Genomic DNA, 25562 nt, shown 5'->3' with positions numbered 1-25562 from the left:
AAAAAAAAAAAAGAAAGTGTGTGTGAAGATGAAACTGCTTTTTTTTTCCCTTCCCCTCATCAAGATGTGAGGCTTTAATCAGAAAAACCAGAGCAGACGGGGGAGACAAAGCGCACCCCGCAGCACCCTCTCTTTACCCGAACTTCTACGACAGCCGCCCCCCCCCATCCCAGTCCTCCTCACATCAGTTTGTTTCTTCAGCTGCCGCGAGGAGGAATCGATCAACGGCTTCTCCCCTCCGCGCCGTGATTATTCCCGCCGCGGCCGGCCTAAAACGCTCAACGCAATTAACCAATTTGTAACAATGCAAAGCTTGTCGCTCGGTTTCGGGGGCTAATAAATGAGCCGCGCGGAGGGAATCTCGGGGGGTGGGGGGAGCGAGATGGATGGAGAAAGGTCCGCAAAGTCTGCGAGGATGATTAGCAAGTATATTCACATGAAGGAAGCAACCCAGTTAGTGTCAATAAGTAGATTATGGTGACTAGCTTGATTTAAGTGTTTACTACAAGATCGAGTGTCACGTGATTTTCCCATTGACGAAGTTTGATACAATTTGCTTGGTTGAACACACAAAAAAAAAATCATTTTACCATCGGCTTTCTTAATTTGATGTACGATATATATATTTTTTACTTCAACAAAAGTTAATTTAAAGAGCCACTGTCATGAAATGCATGATTTTTAGTATGTTATTAGTGAGAAAAAAAAAAAAAAAAAAAAAAACGGCAGCCGATATGGACGCATCCGTTTTTTCACCACAAAACATGTTTGTGACGCATATGGCTTTTTGTAACTCCCTCCACAAAAATCCTCCCGAGAGTTTTGTTTTCGAGAAGAAGCAGGAAGTGACGGACAGGGCAGTAGCGCACTCAAGTGGTCTCGTCTGTTTATACTAGTTTTGCCTGCTGTAAGGTAGTTCGTTGATCCTTCGTGTTAGCCAAAATGCCGGCTTGTTGCATTGCTGGATATTCCTTGAACACTCGGGAGGATGGATTCGCTCTTCATATTTTTCCAAAAGATCCAGTTCGTCGTGAAAAATCGATTTCACGGGTGCAAAGGAGGAGAGCTTCATGGGTTCCAAATGACAGATAGGTGTGAATAGAGCTACTAACAATAGGGGGGAGGGGCTTAATCCGTAAATCAAGGGTGCTAAATGTGTCGTGCTCATCTCCACCGTGAAGGTGGATCGGGTGGGGAGGTGGTTTAGCCATGATCCACATATCATCTAAATATGGCTCGAAACAATAGGGTAATATTGCCCCGGTCACTTCACTCGGTTGTGAGATGTTCTCTTCTTGGAAAGAACTACCGTGTCTGAAGGGGCGTGTTCGACTCCCATAGTTGGGGCCACAGCGTGTTTTCAAGGGCGAATGTCCCAGTGTGACATCACGGGCAGGAGATGCAGCCAATATGGCGACCACTTGGATGTCGAATGACACTTCCGCAACTTTGCGCGTGGATGACGTGCTCTCCGCTCATATTTATTTTTTCTTATAGACATTGAAGTGAATAATGTTATATGTATTTTTATAGGGGTGACACTTGACCTGTAAGTACAACGGTGTGACACTCAATCATTAAATGAGTCAAACTTATGGCACTCTTTCAGTTCGGTCCACGCGTTTGGTTGTTCGTGTGGTCCCAAGATATAAAGGTACCAACTGCAAGTCATTTTACTCCTCCCATGCACTAATTTAAACCTACTTTTAAACGTATTGTAAACATTATGGAGGGTACATAAAACGCAAGTATTGAATTTAAATCAAATAATGTACGTATTCCTGTGCACGTGCATCGATGACTCTGCACGTGAGCGTCCGGGTGTGAGCTGTGGTCAACACCAGCTCCACTTGCAAGTGTGCTCACTGTGTTTCTGTGCTCTGCTGTTTCTACGGTGTTCAATAAATGGATTCAACGGTCCTACTTGGAAGGACATTAAAGTAAGTTAGTATTCTGTAAAAATATTAATAAAATGTCCAGTGAGGGTCTTACTTAAAAGTAGTGGTTTCTCACGCTCATCAATGTAAGTGTGGTCAAAGCAGACGCACACGAACTCGGATGCACTCGTGATTTTTCGCCCTAGCTATGGGTGTGTGTGAGGGGGCCCTGCAGGACGCCCCCTATACGGAAATGTCAGCTCAGCGGGGAGCTGGGGGGGGGGAGAAGCAAGGTTTGATCAATGAAGCATGTCCTCGCTACTGCCATGGCGCTCCGCAAGGCTCTTTGATTACATATCTCGCCTCCTAATGAAGCAGCAATGCCGGCAAATATTTCTCTTTTCATATTTCCCTTTGACTCCCGCATATCCTCATGCCCCCTTTGTAGCCTTTGGTCTACTCAGCCTGCTGCCCTGGCGTTTGTTAAAGAAAGTTGGATCGGTTCAATTTAATAATGGGCCGTACTCTCCAAATATTGTTATGGAAACATTTCTTCTCAACTCCCACCAGTTATGTGTCTTTTGTAACTCGAGACGTGTCCTTATATGGGCAATGAGAGGGTCACCTCTGTCCTTGAATGGTCATAGGAGGGTTTCGCGTGTCCATATATGGGGACTGTGAGTGGTTTTGAGTCCAAATATGGGCATTGGAGGGTGGTTCATCCCCTTATATGGGCAAGGAAGGCAGTTTTATTATATTAAGAGTGTGTGGGTGTTTAATGCTCCTACATAAGCAACTGAGGATGTTATATGACCTTATATGGGGAGTCGTTATGCATTCCATGTCCTTATATGGCATCAATTTCGGACATGCTCAGTCCAGTCATCTTGCATTTCCTGTTTCTGGGTGAATACTGATTGTTTTGGAGCAGGCTTGTTTAGTTAACAAAGTTTATGAAAGAAAACACGTAAATTAACGTCAAGACTCCACAAAATGAGCAAGGGTGGGTGATCATTGTCATATTTGCCCCCCCCCTTCATTTAAATCAATTGAGCATTTCAGCGTTATTTATAATATATACAGTAGCTGTACTATAGATGGAACGGTTTTTGAAAACTCCAAACCGCTCAAAACAGGCGGCTGTTTCTCGTACTTATTGAATTACGGGAAGAAAATGCGTTTTCCACCACGTGACTATATCCGGGGCACGCGGCCATGTTGGATGGGTTCTCTCTACTGATGCGCCGTTCACTCTGTGGCTTTTTGCATACAGACCGGAGTTACCCAAATGCTCGTACGACTGTTAAAAGTGACGCGTGACGGCTAAAAAGACTTCGGAAAGTTATCGGTGCTCATTAGATGTTGTTTCAAGAAACCGTTACGACAAGAAGTGGGCTTTGATCGACGATATCGACCCGTATGCCTTGGAGAAACACAAATGGAGCACACGAATGTGGGCGGCGGTAACCTATCCAGACATCGTCAACTTTCTCCTCTTCTCGACAGGCGCTTACATCGTGGACCAACTAAAGAATTACAAAGTTCTGGAGGCCCACAAACAATTCAATGTTGGGTTCGTGATGTGACGGTATCCATTGTAGGCAACCTGTCTCCACACCGCTAAGGTTAGCGTACCGTACAATGCAATTTGAATATGTACCGCGTGATTACAGTCAGCGTTTTAAATAATATTGATTATACCAACTAAAGAGGTGTAGATTATTATTTTCGTTTTTGTTACCGAGAGAGAGAGGTTCGACCGGGACGAATCCCAAGTGGAGCCCGCACCTCTTTCTCCACTTCCACGGCTACATTTTTAACTCAAGGCATGAAACAGCTAGCGGTGCGCTACCTCGTTTTTGCAAATTTATGACGATAAAACAGAAAGTACAGATTTTGTTGACGTGCATTGTGTTCACACACTCGTATTATGTAGGCCCTTGGCCCTACCTTATACTTCTCCTTCACATAGTTTTTGCTAAGTAGATATGAAATTCTAAATGGTATCCAATACTTACCAAGAACAAAATGCTCCAAGCAAACTCGGACCTAAGGGAATGACTTTGCTGCCAGATCGGCTCTGTTAACACGAGACAGTTGTCGCCATTCGGTTGCTTCCTAACTGTTCCGTTTTCTCCCACTGGTTCTTGACCGCAGCTGGCAGTCGGAAAGAAAGGCACTTTCCAACGCCCACTTTCGATATTAGCAACCGATAACGTAGCAGTGCGCCCCTGTTCATACACCTTTGTGAAACGATTCCTGCTTAGTTACCGCTTGTTTACTTGAACTCACCAAACCAAAATGGCGCCCGCGTTCCAAATCAGAGTATGCCAGTAGCATGTTGTCTCGCGTAGGTAAATAAGAATAAAATTTTGTATTATATGGTCACAAAAGTGAGTTTAATAGCCTTAAATGGGCATTTGGATTTTTATTTTGCGTATGTGCTGCACAGGGGAGAGTTTAATGTCCTCCTGCAGGGTGTTCGGACTCAATTTAGGCAGGTTTGCAATGGACTGCGAAGCAAACGGACGGAAATAAATGGGCTCGAACAATACTGAAAGAGGTCTCGATGAATTTTGAGGACAAATTCTTCGAAAAAAGAAAAAACATTGTTGCGCTCTCAACTGAACTGGAAACCAAGAAAATACTTTTTGTTGCTTCTCATGATTCTGGCCTTTATACGTTCTCAGAATCGTCATTGCTTATGTGAACAGTGAGTCAGTATTTTATAAGTCCGAAGGACTTGATATTCAGATGCGCGGCGTGAGGTAACCTACCTTTAATATCGCCAATGTGCCCTGAGCCCATGGCCAAAAGTTTGTCCTTCCAGTCCTTTGACAACAGCCTCTCAATGCTGGGAGGTTCTGTTTGGGGGCGATGAAGGACACAAGGGAGAGAAAGAGAAAGAGAGAGAGAGAAAGATAGAGAGAGAGAGCTTCAGTAGGCTGGCCAATATGACAATAAAGCACCTTTAAAATCCATTTGCTGTAATAAAGGCAGCAGCGACTCGGCCTAATGGCCGCATCAGCAGGGGCAGAGCAAGAGAGGGAAAGAGAGAGAGAGAGAGAGAGAGAGAGAGAGAGAGAGAGAGAGAGAGAGAGGCAGCGAGGGGACAGGAGAGGGATGCTGATAATCGAGCGAGAGGCAATTGGAGGAACAAAAAACAAGTGCACGAGAGGAGGGGGGGGGGGGAAGACAAGAGCGGAGCGAGCCGGAGCAAGACAAAGCGAGAGACAAGTGGAGCGCAGAGGGAGAGGAAGTGCGAGAGGCTTTTTGCCTCTCACCTGCTGCTAGAGAATCATTAGCCCTGTGGGCCCTGAGACAAAGAGGGCCTTAATGCACCTGCCACAATGGACACATTATCAGACGGCGCTTTGTTTCTGCACGCACACGGCGCCGAGCCTCGCTTGCGCCGGCGCACAAAAAACAAAAAAAAAAAAAACAAAAAAAAAACACGCCGCCACGTAAATGTGGATGTTTACCCGGAAGATGTCACGCGAAAACCTGCAAATGAGTGACCGCCATATGTAATATTCTAAATTAACAGATTCAAATCGTACCTAGAGATTGATTTATTTTGCTTTCCGTACTTATTTGAAGACAGTTTATAGACTCCCCCCCCCCCTAAATTTTCAGGTTGATGGAAAAAAAAAAGTTCTTGTTTTAGTTTAATTCAACAGGCATTTTATTTTTTTTTAAATTAACCAAGTGATCCAGCGACTGAAGATGAATTTTGGAATTGCTCTCTGACGCATTATGAACAAAATGAGTGACAAGAAGAAGGAGAACTGCCGCAAAGGTTATTTACCGGGAGCCATCTGCACTTGGGATGGAAGGTTTTTAACACCGCGGGTGTGCGTGTGTGTGTGGGGGGGGGGTGGAATTAACCAACACAATCGGCCAACACAAACACACACACACTCGAAAGCACAAAAATCCACAAAACAAAGACACACTCTCTTATATAAAATAGATCTCTGCACCGTGCGCACAGATGAGGCAAAAGTTTGTCCTTGGATTATTCCCGCTCCACCACCTCATAAACTGGAACGACAAGAAAGACGTAAAGATGAAAACGTCTTCATCTCACCGCGCGACTGCCCGACTGCGCATCCGCCGTTCAAAAGTGGCCTTGCAGGACAAACGCAAAGGGTTTTAATTGGTGAGCATTATGTCAGTCTCAGGTGCGGTTGGATGGAAAAATAGAAATGGGTGGAGAACATGACAAAAAAAAAAAAAACATGTGACCTAACCTATTTCGGCCAACAGGCATCTCCAAGGACACCTAATTGTCCACAAGCATGACTAATCTCTATTTATGGCATGAAAGGCAAGAATGTGTGTTTCGTCAACGGTTATCTTATTTAACTTATTTAGCTTTTTGCAGTCTAGTCGACGGAATTATAACCGGGCACGTGCACACATAGGCCCCAAGTGGTACTCAAGTACCAGCTTCTTTGCCCTGGATGAGAGAAGTAAAATTTTTCTACTAGCCCATGTTTCCCTTCATTCAGTAATATATATAAATATATATACAGTAAAGCCTCAGTTTTTCATTGTCCCCGTTTTCAAATGGAAATTTCGAGATTTTTTTGCTTCTGTTTTCAAACGAAAATCGGTACTCAAACGCCGCTGAAAAAACCTGGAAATAACATATTGCGCGTGGCCAGACCGGCTGACCCACGACGCGCTTTGTTGTGATTTGCCACGCCGCCGGAAAAAAAATGGGAAATAACATAATTTGCGCGGCGCAAGCAGCTGACCCACCCACGACGGGTTTTGTTATTGTCTATTCGAACGCCCCCCGAAAAAAAACCCGGAAATGACATAATCAGCGCACTTTTGTTATTTTGTATAACGTAGCGTCTATACACAGATGTGTCCCGGTAGTGACTGTTGTTTGTCCCAAGTGCTGACATCAAAGCCATCTGAGCCAAGTGGAACGAAATCCATAATTTCATCGAACTCCATCACCTCCATAAATCTGAATGTTGCAGAGCGCTTCAAAATTTTAATGATGTCGTGATGAGCCACTTCAGAAATGTTCTTAAGAGATGGCAGAAACAAATTACATTAAATTTGTTTTTTGTTAAAAAGGGGGCGGGTCACGTAGTTGTTGAAGCATTTCTGCAATATCGTTTTGTTTTACTCAAGTTACGAATGTTTTTGTTACTTTTTGGAAAAAAAAAATGCTTCCCCCCCTCATTATTGTTTGTTTAAAGTTATCCTCCACTTTTGTGAAGAAAAAAGTTTACAGTCTACAGATACGGCAATGCACTCCCAGCCTAGCGTACTCTACTACTAAAACGTACATTTTAAGCAAAAAATAAATATATTCCTAAAAAAAAAAAATCATTCGATAAAGTATTTAAACTCGACATGTATTTCTACTATGCAGTTTATTCTCAGAAAAAGCTAAAAAAAATGCTTTATAAAGCTTAATTATTTTAGGCTTGGAACGCAATATTTCTTTTTGCATTCATTGCAATGGGAAACATCGATTTGGTTTCTGAACAATTAACTTTTGAACCATTTATGGAACGCATTGTGGTCGAGAACCAAGGCATCGCTGTATATTTAACGATCCATACATACATTATCTGAGCCACTTATCTGCACTAGGGTGACCTGATTTTTCGACATATTTCAAGCATTTAGAGATCGTTTCGACCAACAGACACGGACCGTGTTGCAGTCACGTCATCCGAATTGCAAATACGGTGAAGGTGTTAGTTGCGGCCAACTCGTGTCCTCGCATAATATCAAGTATTTATTATTATTTTATTGTTCCATGGCTTCTAAAAGACGCACGGCCAATTCGCACGCGTCTTCCCCAAACACATGACAATACAAGCGCTGCTCGCACGCAGATGCACCGGCGGCGTCTGTCCTACATACCGTGGCGAGCTCTCCAGGGCCCGAATCAGCGCCGACCCGCCGACTCAGTCGAGCCGATCCCGACCCCAACACTGAAGGGCAAAGGATCAATTCGAAACTTACACGCCGTCCTCTCGCTCTATTTATTTATATTTCACACTTCATCCCCGGCTCTCGTCTTTTCAAATCCATATTCAGAGGACCCCCCCCACCGCACCGTCCTTGATTTTCCGCCATTCATCCGCATGTAAGAGAAATATGGGGGGGGGGGTGTTCCCGTGTTTCCCACCCTCCCTGACAGCTGTCTCACCATCGCTGCAACAGGTGCTATTAGCCCCCGGTGCTCCCTCTTCGCCCCCCACCACCGCCCACCCCGCCCCACTTCTCTCCCTCAACAATGACAGAGGCTTTTAAGCCAAAGAGCTCTGACAAGTGAGAGGGAAAAACAAATGGCAGCGTCGGCCCGTTTCTCCCTCTTTTCTCTCTCTTGCCTCTCTCGTCTCCATTTCTAGTTAGTACTTTTATTTATTAACAGGGCCGCAGCCATTGTCCCAAGTGACAGAACGGGGACCACTTTAACTATTAATAAAAAAGCCAAGAGGCGCTTTCATTGTGCAGAGGATGGGGGGGGGGGACGACAGGAGGAGAAGAGGCACGCTGTAGCCTTCCGAGATGTCGATTGATGATGCGGACCCGGCCGGCGAGGAATTGGACCCGCCCTTAGCCCGCTTGACAAACGCGATCCGGAAACGGAGACCCGTACCGTACGTGCGCGTGCGTTTGTGGCTGTTGGAGGGTGCGCTTGTTTTGCTCCCCATCACTGATGCCCAGCGAGTACGTTTACACTTTAATATAGAACGCCACCAACCCAAAAATGTATAGATTAATTGAATTATTTTAATAAATTGACTCCAGTTGTTTTTTTTTACTTCATTTTTTAAAATCAGTAATCTATCGATAGTTGCGCGTAAACAGCGAGCGACAATGATACTTAATATTTTACATTATTTCCGTCCCAAATCAAATTTAATTCCATACAGTTACTCAACTACTTTTCATTTAATTTCACTTTTTAAATGTAAGGGATTTATTACTTTTATTCTTAGTACCTGGCAAGTGCAATTACTGTTTTAAAAATTAACTAAACTTATCTGAGTTGTTTTTTCTTTTTTTATTTTTTACATTGATTTACATTATATTGGATTCATTTTTAATTCACTAAATTGGCTAATTTCTTTGAATTATTGCTGAAAATGTGCATGACAATCGTACAGAAAAACACACCAGATTTTATTTCATACTTTATTTTATTTTGACCGCTTTCAACATTATTTCATGCAATTTATTTTTTTTTTAAATAAATAAAAACCAAAAAAAGAGCTTTTGTACGAAAACACAGCCACCATTCACATCCCAGTTGGTTCCAGGAAACATTTTATTTTATTTTATTTTATTCTATTTGTCTTACATTTAATATCATTTTGGTTTCAACTCTTTATGCTTTATTGAATGTAACTTGTAAAGTCAATTTATGATACGAGCGTGGCAGTTTTATAATCGCACAAACCGTCACATGGCGAAGAGTTTCCAGGAAACACAATGTAATGTTCAGTAATACATTTTGCATAATTTTTTTTCATTTGATTTGATAAAATTCCGATAGGATCTCATTTCCTTTTATATATTATATCTGTCTATTTTCTCGATTAAGTGAGCTTCACAGTTGCATGAAAACAATTCAAACTTCTTTGATTTATTCTTGATTTAAAAAAGTACATTTTGTATTTATTTAATGAGCTGCGTTCAAACATTCAAACCATAACGACAGTTGCCAGGAAGCATATTTGATCATTTTATGTGATACATTCTGAGCGCCATTAATAGCATTTTTATTTCACACATTTTTCTTTCCCCCCATGATTTCGCATACTTTTTGATTGCAGGCTCTAATTGAGCTCGACAGTCGCAGGAAAACATGGCAACCGCTCACGACGGTTGCCAGAAGCCACATCATGCAAAAAGGACAGCACAACAATTTCCATTTGAAAAAAAAAATAAATAAAAAATTCTCTTATGCGACGTTGAGTTTATAGTGTGAGGTAAGTGCATGGCGCTTTTTGGGCCCACGCATCGGGTGTGGGCCCGGATATTTGCTGGGGTGGAGTTTTGGGAGGATTCCTACCTTTAAAAAAAAAATAAAAAGTCATATTTTGGTGGACGTTAATGTGGTCGAGGCTTGACAATAACTGGAATTGTGAGCTATTATTTTGGCTCAACTCTCCGGAAAACAAGCCCGTCCACTCGATGTGCGACTGCACTTTATAAATATACAGCCTGTGTGTGTGTGTGTGTGTGTTTGAGCTCCCCCGTCCGGCTTTTGGATCTCGCGGCGAGCGAGAAAGACGGGTCGCGGTCCAGCGCCGGAACGGTGCCATCCCTCCTTTCTCTTTCACACTTTCTATTGTTCGCTCACATGTTTTTCTGCCCTGAGTCACCGCAAGTGGCCAGCTCCATTTTTCCCATTATCTCATATTTGTAAAAGGGAGGGGCCGGGGAGTAGGGAGGTGGAGGTGGAACCGGGGGGGGGGGGGGGGGGGGGGGTGGTGGTGGAAGTGGAAAGAGAGTGAAAAAGGAGAGTCCCCGGGCCCTTCGGGTGCACAACAAAGGGGCCTCTGTGCCAGCGCCAGACCCAGCCGGGCTCTGAGGAAGACGCAGGATGGAGGTAGAGGAGGAGGGTCCACAGGAAAAATGCCCTGGCTTTGGACCCCCACCCGTCCCCCCCCAAAAAAGAGAAAAAATACAGGCTCCACATTGACTTGCCTTGGCAGCCAAGATGAGGCTCTGGCCGCCCCACCTCCTCCCGCCACTTCCTTCTTCTTCCTCTCCCTCACCGCCTTCCCGAGCGGAGCAGGGGTCAGCGTTGAATAAGCAATTATACAAGCAGTGGCGGCGTTTGTCTAGCCCGACACCCCCCCCCCCAACACTGAAGTATTGAGACGGCGGCGCGAATGTGACAAGAGGCAGACAGAGTGTGTTTGCGTACGATCTCGCGATTAGATTAAAACCCGGTTCAGGCGAGACCTAAATCTTTGCCACTGTCATTTTATTAACTGGTTAAGGCCGTTATCTTAACCCAGTTAAAGACTAAATCAAACGAGCAGATCTGGGCCAGCATATGTGTGCCCCCCAACCCTAACTCTTCAAAGCAACACTTTGTAATACTTTTCTGCTCAGACGAAATTCTGCACCGATGCCGCACCCGTGATGATTTTGGACTATTACCTGAGAACACTTCAGTTGTATTTAACTTTGAAGTTGAACACATGCATTTTATCTTCAAGAATTGCAATTGTCAGTATGTTGGCCTCACAGTTATGAGGTTAAATCCCGGACCCGCCTGTGTGGAGTTTGCATGGTCTCCCCGTGCCTGCGTGGGTTTCCTCCGGGCACATCCTCAAAAACATTAATTGGAGACTCTAAATTGCCCCTAGGTGTGATTGCGAGTGCGGCTGTTTGTCTCCATGTGCCCTGCAATTGACTGGCAACCAGTTCCCCGCCTTGTACCCCGCCTCCTGCCCGTTGAGAGCACTCCCCGCGACCCTCGTGAGGATAAGCGGCAAAGAAAATGGATGGATATTTAGGTAGGGTCTCCAGTTGCTCGATTGAAGCGCAGTGTTACTGTTCAAACTGTAAACAGGACCACTACACGACTGCATTTGAACATCATTTAGCAATTTTGCGTTCCCGGTGTTGTGTGTCTCTGTGCCGAGCTGGAAAACTCCAGACTGGATCTCCTGCGCGACGAACGTGTGTATATTTAAAAGATCTCCTTCCGCCTGAAGCATTTGCTCCGCAGTCTGGCTAATCGCCCCTTCCAACACGCTCCCCTTCCGAAATGATGATGTTGTTATTTTGATGATCAATTCGTGTTTGGTTGAGCCGGCCCATGTGTCTGGACACATTTCCATTGATTCCCTCTCATGGCGGTCCAAATTGCTTTGCCAAAGACGGAGGGCTAAGAAGTGGGGGGAGGAGGATGGGGGGGGCGGCGCTGTAATAAAACGGTTCGAGCGGGACAACAGACATATCGGTGCAAAAAAAAAAAAAAAAAAAGCTTTTTGTCCACCTTTGCGAGGTGAGCGGCTCGCCGCACCAATTACTGCCTTGTTGGGAGAGCGGCGCTTGGCAACAGTCGCCGCGACGGCGGGGCCCCCGTGTAAACATCAAGAATCCCTCCCCCTTACTTTTCCGACTCCCACTGAAGCTGACGGGTGAGACGGCGAGGAGCATCCCCCGTGGAGTTTTGAAATCAGAGGCCGGCTCCAAGTTTAGTTATTAATAAAAACCCGCGGATCGCTTGGCAGGCACGAAGGGGGGACACTTGTGACTCTTCGCAGACGTGGAGTCCAAAGAACAAAAAAGGAGCGCAAGTCAATGCAAAAAGTACGTTTTCACTCAAGGAGGGAGCGCTTCATGGATCCTTGCATGTGGCGCAGATTCCGCGTTAACTGAGTACTTCACTGACCATCAAGTCTGTCCGACTTTACAGTTTACAAGTATTTGAACACCCTGCTATATTGCAAGTTCTCTCACTTAGAAATCATGGAGGGGTCTGAAAAATGTCCACTGCGAGAGATCGTCTAAAAAGAAAAATCCAGAAATCACAACGTATGATTTTTTTTTTTTAAGGATTGATTTGAGTGAGACAGCTGCAAATAAATATTTCAACACCTGTCTATCAGCTAGAATTCTGACCCTCAAAGACCTGTTAGTCCGCCTTTAAGAGTCCGCCTCCACTCCATGTATTATCCTGAATCAGATGCACCTGTGTGAGGTCGTCAGCTGCATAAAGACACCTGTCCACGCCATACAATCAGTAAGACTCAAACTTGTAACATGGCCAAGACCAAAGAGCTGTGCATACACACCAGAGACAAAATTGTACAACTCCACATAGCTGGAGTAGGCTACCTAGAAATTGCCAAGTATCTTGGTGAAAAAAGAATACCATCCCTACTGTGAAGCATGGGGGTGGTAGCATCATGCTTTGGGGGTGTTTTTCTGGGACAGGATGACCGCAGCCATGCGTTGTGAGATTTTGGGGAAAAAAACTCTTTCCTTCAGTCAGAGAACTGAAGATGGGTCAAGGCTGGGTCTTTCAACATGACAATGACCTGAAGCACAGATCCTGTAAAACCAAGGAGTGGCTCCGTAAGAAGCAAATCAAGGTTCTGGCGTGGCCTACCCAGTCTTCAGACCTAAACCCAATAGAAAATCTTTGGCGGGAGCTGAAACTCTGTGTTTCTCAGAGACATCCCAGAAACCTGTCTGATCTAGGGAAGATCTGTGTGGAGGAGTGGGCCATAATCCCTCCTGCAGTGTGTACAAACCTGGTGAACAACTACAGGAATAAATCATTCCTGTGAATTATGGATTTCTCTTTTTCGATGATCTCTCTCACAGTCGACATGCACCTACGATGAAATTTTCAGACCCTGCCATGATTTTCAAGTGGGAGAACTTGCAATACAGCAGGGTGTTCAAATACTTATTTTCTTCACTGTATATCCAAGTCACCTTTTTCCTAATGTACCCCCCCCATATATTTTGTGAACATTGCATATGAATTCTAACAACAGATGGAGCGTCTCTCTTTGCTTACGCTAATATTAGCTTCTCGGAATAGAGCGCCGCATAGCTTTAAACGCGCTGTTCTAAGAATATTTGGCGGCGGCGTGGAAAGTGAGAATTTCCCGGGGTGTCAGTCAACAAATTTCATAAATTGAAAATCCATTTATCTGCACACAGAGAGTTGTGCCCTTCACTCCGCTTGCCTTTGCCTAACAGATGGTGTTGTGGGTGCTTATGTCCAATTTGATTTGAACCGAACCCGCAGCCAATTCTGATACTGGCATGAAATCTCGGCGAGCCCGATCGGCGGACACGCGCGTGCGCGCGCACTGGCAGTCGGAAATAGCAGCGGCGAGGGCGCGACATTGCAAACGAACGATGAAGGGCATTAAAAAAAAATGAAAAAAAATACAATTCTGGAAGCGACATTTGAGAAAGTCGCCGGCAAACTTTGCGGCGACAAATATTTTTCCCTTTCCTCTCGCATTTTATATTTATTCATCCCCCCCTCCCACTTCTTTCTTTTTCTCGAGCCAGAAATTAGCGACGCTATCTCCGCCGCTGTGTGTTCACGGTGGGAGGGGGGGGGGGGGGTAGAATGTTCTGTTGCGCACTCGCGGGCACACTAACCCCATTTTCCCCAATCACCTCGTTGACCTCGATTATCACTCAATGCTCGGCGGTAGCACGGAGACGTTTGAATTGGCGCTTGGACTCGTTCTCCTCGGACCCCGGACAACTTTAAGTTCCGAGCCCGAAGAGAGAATCCGCATAGTGACGACTAATTGCCTTCTTCATTAATGCATTTTGTCGTGTAATTTTTTTTCTTTTTAACATCTTGGGGACACACAGACAAACGATCTATTAAGTAAATGTGGAAAAAAAAAAAATGTTCTCCCGGGCTCCACCTTCAGTGTTGATCTGTAATTAAAGATTAATGGTAAAAAATGAATAAATAAATAAAATTGAAGCCATTTGAAGCTGCCCAAATGATGCAAAAATTTGAGGGTAAAACTCTTACCTGTTGTTGCTTTCAATCTATGCCTCCCCCAACCCATTTTAATCTAATACTTGCCGAAAATCAATACAAAATATCAAAGTCCTGGCAAGTCCATTAAGATCTTTTGTATGTGATGCGGGGTTGCCGTGGTGACCACAGAGATGCTTAGCTCATCATTTAAAGCGCCATAGTCATGAAATGCATGATTTTTAGTATGTTATTGATGAAAAAACGGCAGCCGGTATGGACCCATGTGGTTTTTTTCCCACAACAAAACATGATTTTGACGTGTATGGCTTTTTGTAACTCCCGTCGTGAAAATCCTCTCGAGGGATTTGTTTGCGAGAAGAAGCAGGAAGTGACGTACAGGGCAGCGGCGCACTCGAGCGGACTCGTTTGCTTCAATTAGTTTTACCTGCGGGGAGGTAGCCCTTTGTTCCTTCGTGTTAGCCAAAATGCCGGCTCGTATTGCTGGTTATTGCTCGAACACTCGGGAGGATGGATTCGCTCTTCATACTTTTCTAAAAGATCCGGTTCGTCGTGAAAAATGGATTGCACGGGTTCAAAGGACGAGAGCTTCATCGATTCCAAATAACAGGTAGGTGTGAATAGCACTACTAAAAAAGAAAATAGTTGGTGGGGGGGACGTAATCCTTTCAGAACATAACAGAAGATCCGCGTTCGTAAGTCAGAGGTGCTAAATGTGTCGATGTGCCCGTCAGCGCCGTGTCCGCTGATCACGGCTTTGGCCGGGGTGGTTCATTCACACTGTCTGGGAGTCTGTTGTTAGTTAGAAGTCATCCGCATATCTTCTAAATAATGCTCGAAACAATAGGGTAATAGTGCCCCGGTCACTTCACTCGATTGTGTGACATTCTCCTTTTAGAAAAGAGCTTCCGTGTCAGAAGGGGCGTGTTCGTCTCCCATAGTGGGGGCCACAGCGTGTTTTCAATGTCCCGGCGTGATGTCACGGACAGAGGATGCAGCAATTATGGCGACTACTTTGATGTCGAATGACACTTCCGCATCTTTGCACGTGGATGACGTGCTCTCCGCTCATGTTTATTTTTTCATGTGAACATTGAAGTGAATAATGTTATTTGTATTTTTCATTTCAATATCTATTTTAGAATGTTTATAGGGATGTCACCTGGGCTTTAAAAGCAGCGCAGTACCCGAAGTGATTCGCAAGTATTTGAGTTACACAACTTTCCCGTTTTATTTTGAGTTTCAAATTTAGGTCAAACTACAGCATGAAAGTTTTTATTTATTCAAGGTGGGGTCAGGTGGCGGTGACGGTGTCATTTTCCCTCCTCGAAACTGTGTGGACGAGCATTAAAAGTACTGTAACCTGGTCCATGAACAAAAGTAGGTGATGCTGCGTTGTCACCGCGCCAACCGGAGATATTTTCACCTCATTTGAAGCCGGTGTAGCATCCGCACACTTCCCACGTCGCTTTTTACCGGCGACTTAGTGTTTCTTCAATTCCACGTTTGCCCTCCCGTTTCGTTTTAGTTTCAAATCAGATTCTCGTCAAAATCCGGTCCAAAAAAAAAAAAATAATCTTGATTTCTCCACCTGAGGTGACAATGTAATAGTCTGGGCATTCTATTAAGGCGCACACATCTCTTCCTGTCAAAAGCATCTTGTTAAAGTAGGCCGAGGAGTGTGTGTGTGTGTGTGTGTGTGTGTGTGTGTGTGTGCACGTGCACTGTGGCTCAGGCTGCTGTAATGGAAAATGACACTTGCAATCTGTCTTGTGGCAATAACCCCTCTTCAGCGCTCTTGTCTGCACTCCACGCGCGCGCACTCACGCACCCAAGCGCGCCCCCCCGCCCCTATCCCCCACCACCTCGCCCCTCGTCCCCGCCACGCCGCGGCGGCCCGCGGGCCGTCCTTGTCACCGCGCGGCTTTATTGCATCACTTTAACGTGACAACAAAAGAAGACATTGTACGTCGGGGCCCCGCCGCGTACGGCCGGACCCTCGCATTAGCAATACAACAGACCCACGGCGCTTAGCGCGCGCACACGCTCTCGTGTTTTTTCTCTAGCGAGTCGTGACATTTTTCATCTGCCTGTCAAAGCGATGGCGGGGAGACAGACAGCGCAGCAAGAAGCTCTTGACACAAGCATGCTGCTTTGCATGCCGGCCGACCAATCAAACGGAGCTGCGTCGAGACGTTTTTGTTTTTTTTTTTAAACTGACGGTGAGGAAAAAGGATTTTTCATATACGTAAGATTGTAGCTATTTTGCAGCTAAGTCACTTTTAGCCAATCGAAACCCGGAAAAGTCACGATAACATCACACATGGAATTCTTGGTATATGAATTCTCTTTAGAAATCTGTTATATCTCTTTGTTTTTTTTGTTTTTTTTTTTTTGTGGGTGGGTCGCTCGCTCTCCCCTACTTGTCCCATTAGACAAGAATGCCTTGTAAAGTCTTGAAGGGGGTAAAAAAAAGGCCCCGCATTGTCCCGCTCAGAGATAAGGGCGACGGGCATGTGAGAACCATTAGACCGATGGCAATAAGAGTCCAAAAGGCGCAGGAATGCTGGGCTGACTAGCATGTGCGCGCTCAGAGCTTTTTCCCTTATAATTTCCATGGGAAGATGACATTTTATGGGGCAAGCGGAAACAAACCAAGACGATAGATAGCGAAGATGCTCCGAGCTCACTTTTTTGGCCATCTGCGGCCAATGAAAAGGCAGCTGGCAACACAATTGAAATTTTCTGCTATATTTTTAACACTGCCCCCACCACCACCTTTTGTTTATGTCTGTTTGGAGAGTTTGAATGACGCACGAGTGCCATTTTAACCCTGGTAATAACACTTTCGCGTGATCAATTCCTGCGTTTCTGTGCTAATTAATCCGATTATTTGACCTTTTTTTTTTTTTTTATCCTTGAACTGTGCTGCTGCGTCTTTTCTGGAACATTCCAGTCAGTTTCAGAACCCCTCTCCCACTCCTCCATCCCCTCTCTTTCCCTGACAAGACACCCATGACTCTCTGAGTGAGCTAATTGTCTTAACAGCATTCAGCTCGGCAGATACCAAAAGACTTCACTGGCTTATGATAACCTTGGCCCGTAACCTTGTTAGTGTAATTAAGCGAGACAACAAAACACACAAGGAGGATGTGATCGTTGCAAAACTGCAGGGAAGGTGGAGGGAGTAGTGGGGGCTTTGGTTAGTAAAAAAAAAAAAAAAAAAAGTGGGTGGGTTTCCGCGGAGTAGGTTGATACATAAGGTGGAAAAAAAAAAGTGGGGACAGTCATGGGCTGTGTTGGCCGTGTGTGTAAGAGTGTGTCAGATAAACCGGCGTGACCTCCCAAACAAGTGCCCAGTGTGTTATTGAGCACGGCTCCTTGAAACCGCATCACAAGATTGTCCAGTGTTGGGCTCGCACACAAGTATGGGGACTGATTCGGAGAGAGGGCGGAAAGGAAGTCGGGGCGGGAGGAGGCAGGGGCGGGGCGGGGGGTTACTTCCAGTATCTCGTGTGACAATTTTCTCACTTTTCAATCGTACACAGGAATTGTGCTGAAAAGTGAAGTAATTTGCTAGGTTTTATTTACCGCATCTTGAAATGGGTATTTATCTGAAGCTCTATTTTTATTTACTTTCCGGGCAGGGGTTGCGAATTTGCAACAGGTTTTATATAATTGAAAATTTTAAGTCCAGAGTATCATTTTCTGAAAGTATCAGATTTTTCTATCTGCAAAATTTTATCTGGTCCAGAGAGTGTTGATGTTATTTGAATTTTTTTAACTTAAAAATTTTAATTTTTATCTGCACTTTTATTTTATATTTAGTTTTTTGTACTTATTTAAAATGCACTTTTAAATATGTGAAACTATTTTTACTTTGTAACATTGATCATTTGCAATTATTTTTTATTTCTTTTTTGATATAGGAATTATATATTTTATTTTTCTTGAACCACATTTTTACTGAAATATTTTGCAAGTGTAAAATTCTTTTGAAAATTCCAATTTTGAGGTATATTTTATTCATATTGTTTTATTTAATTACAAAAATATCTGCATGACACCTAACCGTATTTTTCACACTATAAGAGCTTTTAATTTTCCTCAAAAGCTGACAGTGCACCTTATAAATTGGTTTAATATTGATATAATATTGATTATTATTGAGCTTTTAGCACAGCCCATCTAATGGATGTGTAATGTAACCCCAAACTCAACTGCAACTTATAATGCAGTGCACCTTATATATACATTTTTTTTTAAAGCAAGCCAGTCATTGAAGGTGCGCCTGATAATGCGGTCCGCCTTATAGTGCGGAAAATATGGTACTTACTTATTTATCAATTACAATTGTAAAAAAAAAAAAAACATTTGCTCCTAATTTTGACTGACCTCTTTTGCCCGTATGACACACCGCGGGCCCTCGTGAAGTCCGCGCACACTGCTGATGATTTGTAATTAATCACAGTTGTACTCGCACATAGCGTAAAGCAGGTTAACCGGTTCTAAATTTAACAGTCTTTCAGGATGGAAAAACCCGAGTAAAAGAAGGGTTGTTGTGTGTGCGTGTGTAGAACGGGGTCCGGCGCCAAAGAAAACGGTGACAAATACAGACATGCAAAAAAAAAAGGGTGGGGGGGGGGGCAGGACGAGTGTGAATCATAGATGTGTCAAAGTTTTATGTCGGCAGGTTGAACCGAGAGGGGAAAGCAGGGTTGTGGTGGAAGTGAACACTTGTCGGCCCAAGCCAGCTGTAAGGATCTTACTCCGAGCACCACCGGGACGAAACGTGACTTCAAACCATGTTTTTCACCGACGAGCGAAAGACTGGGACCTCGACTGTGCATTAAAGATCGGCAGGGTATCACGTCAACCTCTGTGACTGCAATATTTTGGAAAGGCAACACAAAAACCCCACCTGGGTTACAAGCGAGACTGGCGTGCAGCAGCTGATTTGCTCCGTTGGCGAAACAATGAGCCAAGAGGACCCCTGTGTGTGCGTGTGTTTGAGATTGCATCGGTGTAATCGTGTGTGTGTGTGTGTGTGTGTGTGTAGGTGACAGCTCCAGCCCCAAACTGACTGGCATCTGGCGGTGGCAGTTGTTTTAACAGCTGAGCTGACAACATTAATCCGAACGCACCCAAATCAAAAGGAGACAACACCTGTTCGCTGCTCCTGAGCCCAGCCAGGGAAGAGGAGGAGGAGGAGGTGGAGGAGGAGGAAGGAAGCATGAATGGAGGGGAGTGCGTGGAAAAAGATGGAAGGCGGCGCAAATAGGAAGCTGGAAAGAGGATGGGGGGGGGACAACAAGGGAGGGGCAAGCTGCCAGGCAAGAGGAGGGATGTTGGGGGATCAGAAAGAAGGAGATGGAAGGACAACAATCAATCCAGAAGAGAAACCAACGCGCCGCTCGCCAAGCTTGAACAAGAATAGGAAGGCAGGATCGGGGATGGGTACAAGGTGGAGATTTGAGGTTCTTGTCCCCCAACATCTGGCTCAAATAAGCGCTCCACTCCACTCCCCCCTCCTCCCCACACACACCACCAGCACTCGAATCGCGGGAGCCGCCCTCTGACCGGCCGGCCAGGGGTTAATTCGTGTTCGGGCCCTGCGGCTTCCATGGGTGACACAGAGACGCGCTGGCCGAGATACTGAGCGACTGGCTCGATTGGGCGTCTGAGTTGGAGGTGACTGCGGGGCTGCCTGGATGACTTGTTGCCCCAACTCGCCGCGATATGTACTTGCCCAAAGGGATGCTGGGAAGATGGGCAGCGAGGCAAAAATACTGGGTACAAAATAATTTAAAAAAACACCACTTGCATTTATAACGTCTACATGAAGGCCTTTGCTTTATTGTCTTTATGGATGTCAATCGCACAGTCTTTCCGAGGCATATATTTTACATGACTTCTTAGCAAAAACATCACCAAAAGTACAGCGTGCGCCTTAAAATAATCATAATTCCGAGTCTCAATCAAGTTTACGTGCAAAGCGCGGTTCCGGGCAGGTATAGTTGCAAACAAAGCGATTATTGTGTCGTACAAACGGTGGATAAACGGGTTAATTGTGCCTTCTGTCATCCAGCGGAAGAGGAGTTTATTGTTCTCCTTGTCGCGATACATACTTCACTGGCATTGATTAGATTAATAAAGATACATTATGTATTGCTAACATAAGAGCCTGAGCCATTTTGTGCAGCACAAAATTAACGTGTGCTGTACAAAGACTGACTGGAAATGTGAATCTTTGCCTTATATGCACATATCAGCATATAAATTTCAAATTTATCCATCTCTTATGCAATGTTTTTTTTTTAATTGGAAATCTTCATTTTAATGCTTTTCACCAACATTCATATCTACTTTCCCCTGTGAAGTAACCCGGCGGATAAAGTTTGGTGCAGAAAACTCATTAACCTTGAAGCCATTATGCATCCTTAAAAAAAAAAAAAAAAAAAAAAGAAAACAAAACAAACAAAAAAAGAAAACATTCCTCTGTCTCTCCATGGTAATGGTGGGACGGGGGGGGGGGAATAACAGAAGGCTGAAGGAAAACAACAACAGGGCGTGCAAATGAGGGGAGTTTGTAAGAAGTCGAGATAAATTGCGGATTCCCTCGATTTGATTGGAAGACGTGTTAGTGAATGGAAGTGAATGGAGAGGGAGCGAGGAAGGGGGGGAGATATTTGCGGGGGGGGGGGGGGGCTGTCAATTATTTTAGGATCTGTCTGACAGGCAGCTTTTGTGTGGGACATTTTGACGTACACTTGCATGGAAACACATTCACGCTGATTGAGGCCATGCACAAAATTGCACATAGACATATTGACCCAACCTGCCTGGTCACCAGATATGGCCACACACACGCACTCGCACACACACGTGCACGCATGCACGCACATACTCAGCATGCTGCAGGACACTCACACTGTGACTCGGCCACAATAGCCGAGCTTGGAAGCCTCGGCTGATTCATGAACCTCGAGCCTTTGTCCTAAACTTAATGCCGCGCCGGGAGGCCGAAAACACACACACGCGCACATGCACACACACACAGACCATCAGGAAAACCACAGGACCCTCTCTCCTCTCTCTAAGCCTCTTTATGCTCCTGTATCGGACAAAAGCCGGGGCACTCCGGCTCCAGACCCCCACCCCCACCACACCCCAACACTCACACGCGGATACGCGCACTATTCATCTCCTCGATATCGCTCATCTGGACGGGGAAGAAAGGCAGAATGGGAGTTTCATCCCCACCGATTGTCTCGCGCGAGGTTGGGGGAAGAGAACGTCAGAAAGAAAGAAAGTAGCGTGGAGGCAAAACAATTCAATAAGAGAAGTGACTTGAATGCGGCTTTCATCGGAGGCAACAATGGACGGCCCCACAATGGGCCTCAGGTTCGCCGCGCATGATGTCGCCGGAGCTCTCACGGCGTGAAAATGGAAGCGAAAGATAAAAAGAAGACGAAAAGAAAGACAGCGTCTTGCGTGTTGATTTGAAATGCCAAATTAATGTCCAATTAGCAATCGACACAAATTATCCAGGGATTTACTTTTACCAAATTGCACCCATAAAGAAAGCCCGGAAACAAACTTTTGAATCCATTTTTTTTTTCTGGCTTTTTGGCCATTTCAGGCCATAAATTACCCCAAGGCGTCCATGCTTCAAAGTTAAAGACCCTCGCGAGGGTTCCAGTATTCCATTGTCGGCGTTTAGCATGTGCGCTAGCACGGCATTGGAAGGATTAAGAAAAGTAAAGGGGTGGTGGGGGTGGACTGATGGACGGATGAACGAAAGACTTGCCTCGATCCTTCCACTTATCAAGCTCCTTCTTCTCCCCCCCCCCTCCACCGTCCTTTCTTTCTCCAGCTTCTGCTCCTTGGCAGAATGCATCCGCCCTTCCCATTGTCACCCACTGGAGTGAACGGAGGCGTGAGGGAGCCGAGGCCAGTGTGTGCTTGTCTGGCACAATGGCCTCGCCTAAGTGCTGTCCTATAAAATGCCTCAGTGCGCTCTAAAAGCAAGCCCTTGGATCCCTCGTTGCCTTGGAAGTAGATGAAGTGCAGTACGTGCGTGTGTGCGTGTGTGTTGTTGTGCGACATCTGTCATTGAGTTGGCATTCTCAGTATGGAGACCGGTGCCTCGGAGCACTGCGAAGCGGCGAGTACGCTGAGCCGTAAAAAAAAAAAAAAAAAAAAAAAAAAAATCGCCATTGCGCTTGACCCGCAGGTTGCCGGCGTGCCTCTCATCCTGCAACGGAGCAGCCGGCGCTGTCTGAAGTGTCAGGTGAAGGCCGTAAAGTACACGGGGAAGGGTCTGACGAGATTACAAATAAATCCTTCCGCCAACATCGCCATCAAACCGAACATCTATCTAGTGAGCCGTCTACCATTCCACCCATGTACGAATCCATCCAAGTCCGACCGCCCGACCCATCAATGAATTAAACCACCCACATTTCAGTTCCAGCCATCGACCCACATGACTTCCTTTATACAGCCAACCCTGACATCTTACCACTGGAAAAGGGAGCAACTTTTGAGGGTTTGGTGCCTTGGGTGTGAAGCGGGATCGCACAAGTGACAAGTTACCCATTCATACAGTATGTTTACCCGGTTCCATCAGCATCCACACACCCCATCCAAAGTCCATTCACTCATTGACGACATCCTGCCGGGACACCCATCTACCCAAATGTCTCCCCTCTGGAACTCTCTCCCAGGTCCCCATACGTCCAACCGTCCCCTCGCTCCAGCTATCGCAGTGGTGAAGTACACACTGCGGGGAACCATTTGGAACCTGTTTGTCAGGGGATTAGTTTTAAGGCTCTGGTGCTCTGCTCAAGGGCACCACAACCAGTGATGTGAACTGGAATCTCATGATGGCAAGCCGTGCTATCCATTTATCTGTTTCCAGTTGCGCATCAACAGAGCACTCATCCTTATAATTGAAGCCATCCAATCCCCCGAGAGAGGCCCAGTGCACTGTTTTGGTAAACCGGGGGTTGTGAGTTTGTATCTCACTGGGGCCTCTACTCGCTGAGAGGGGTCATGAAGGGCGCCCGTCATAAAAACTGTGCCAAACAAATATGAGTGTTCATCTGCGATGTCACGCTCTGGCGACCCCTAATGGGACAAGCCGAAAGAAATGCCCAACCAACCAACCAACCAATTAAACTACCCGTTCACCGCGGATTTTCCATCCCCGAGACCCTTCCGATTTTATTCTCCCTAATAATCTACCCAACCATCCATCCTTTCACACCCCCTGTTCTCATCCACGCATTAATTTATCAAAGCCGCTATCGACTAAAACGCCCAGGGTTGCGATAGGTCAAAGGGCGTGCCCCGGAGGCACTGTCCAAGCCATATGTGTGAACGCATCGTGCGGGTGTGTTCATTTCAGTCGTCCCTCGAGAGATCCGTGCACCGACTGGCCCGCGGACCTCGCACCCAGCTCTCATTATTCCGCATCCCCTCGCTTCGACAAACACATCGTGGCTCCGCGCCGGTAAGGTGGTGATGCGTTCCCAGCTCCTTCCGCCCTGTTGCTCTTGAGGAATGTGTATAGCGTGCGCGTCCGTGTACTGGGGTTGTCGTCTGTGTGTGTGTTTGTGGTGTATCTCAAGGGTAGCAGGTGGTTAGCGGAGTAAGACGCAAGATGACTGGCGAGCAGGGGGAGCAGTGGAGCACGACTGGGCCAGGCCAACAGGGACAGCACGGCTAGTCATTTATTAGACACAAACACGGGCGCCGACATACTTATGGAGCGTACATTGCATTTCGTCGCGCATAAATGTTGGGATTTGCCCGTGCATATGCACGTAATCTCATCAGTGCACAAACTCTGCCCCAGTACACACGGCCATTCATCTACCTTGAGTAGAGCAACCCTGACCACAAACTTATTTTGTGTGCGAAGTGTAGCTCAGGGCCAGCCCGCACCGAGTCCGGCCTCTTCTTTTTAGTTTCAAGATGTTTATTGTTTTTTTGACCCATTTTGTGTCTTTGGCTCCTTGTTCGCATCCCTCCCTTTAATGCTCCTCGAAAAGTGTGTGTGTCATTGATCCAGCTGGAAGCGATATGCAAGCGTGTGTGTGTGTGTGAGAGAGAGAGAGAGAGAGAGAGCGGTAATATTTGAGGCCTTTCATAATGATTAAAGCCTTCATTAAATTTTCATCCCAACCTGCTGTTTGCCGCTAATGGCCTTTGTGAGCCCGCGCAGCCGAACAATAGCGAGCCGGGCACAGAAGAAGGATTTTTATCTCGCCTTCAATACCGCCCCTCGCTGTTTCCTTTGCTCTCCTAGCTCTCCCTCCCTCGCTCTCGTTTTCCCGGTTCTTCCTTGTCGTCGGTTCCTTTCTCCCCCGGCTGGCCCGGGGTTTTGCGCCTGTGAGGTCTGGAGCCGCTTTTGTCGGCCCGTTTCATTTGAACCCGGAGCTGATAATGCTCCCGGTTGGTCGGCGTTGCCGCCTCGCCACTAATGGGGTCTGTGAAGACGCCACCGCTTTAGATCACTTCTTCACTCTCCTCTTTTACTCCTTCTATACTTCCTTCTTACTTTCTCACTCTCGTTCTCTCTTTTTCGTTGCCCTGGCTGACTCATAAAGATCCATTATTGTTTTTTTTTCCCCTCCCCGCCAGTTCACGAGGTCCAGTGAAGCAGCGAACAACCCAAAACACACCTCAATTACAGCTCAGCTCCACCGACAGCAGTTTTCCCCTCTTTCTTTTCTTTCCTTTTTTATTTTTTTGTATATATGTGTGTGCGGCACAACAGGCCTCTCTATCGACTAGAATAAAAACATGCAGACAGCGAGCGAGCGAGCGGACCAGCGGCGGTCTTGACCGCATTGAAAAACGGAGAGAAAAGCCCAAATAATAAGGTTAGCACATCACAGCTTGAAATGAAAGGCTGTTGATGCACCAGGGGAAACTATAGGTGGAACACACGCACACAAAAAACGATCTACAAAGGGAGGTAAACACACTTGTAGTGCTTCTTTCACTGCGCAGTAACCGTTACGGGGCGGAATGTCACGAGAAAGTGCCGAGAAACACCAGTTGCACACCAAGTTGTTTTCTACAAACAAGGACGGCACCCGCTAGCAAAACATATTTATATCAGGAGATGGACACCTGTTGGTGATCTCCTTATCGCCATTATCACTGTCGCATGGAGT

The 25562-nt window shown here is 45.8% G+C and overlaps 1 protein-coding gene across 9 annotated transcripts in view; it reads right to left on the bottom strand.

The window, feature by feature from the left end:
* Positions 1 to 25562, bottom strand: part of sox5 (SRY-box transcription factor 5) — an 88952-nt gene that overhangs the window by 45297 nt on the left and 18093 nt on the right. For 7 of the 9 annotated variants that reach the window (XM_061806664.1, XM_061806669.1, XM_061806666.1 and 4 more), the window contains exon 4: positions 4655 to 4741. The exons of the other annotated variants lie outside the window; for them this stretch is intronic. In XM_061806664.1, coding sequence (XP_061662648.1) covers positions 4655 to 4741 — 87 coding nt within the window. The remainder of the gene's footprint in view (positions 1 to 4654; positions 4742 to 25562) is intronic. 9 annotated transcript variants of the gene reach the window in all.

Source organism: Syngnathoides biaculeatus, chromosome 20 (assembly GCF_019802595.1).
Source record: "Syngnathoides biaculeatus isolate LvHL_M chromosome 20, ASM1980259v1, whole genome shotgun sequence".
Taxonomy (NCBI): domain Eukaryota; kingdom Metazoa; phylum Chordata; class Actinopteri; order Syngnathiformes; family Syngnathidae; genus Syngnathoides; species Syngnathoides biaculeatus.
This window is presented reverse-complemented; position numbering and strand designations above follow the sequence as displayed.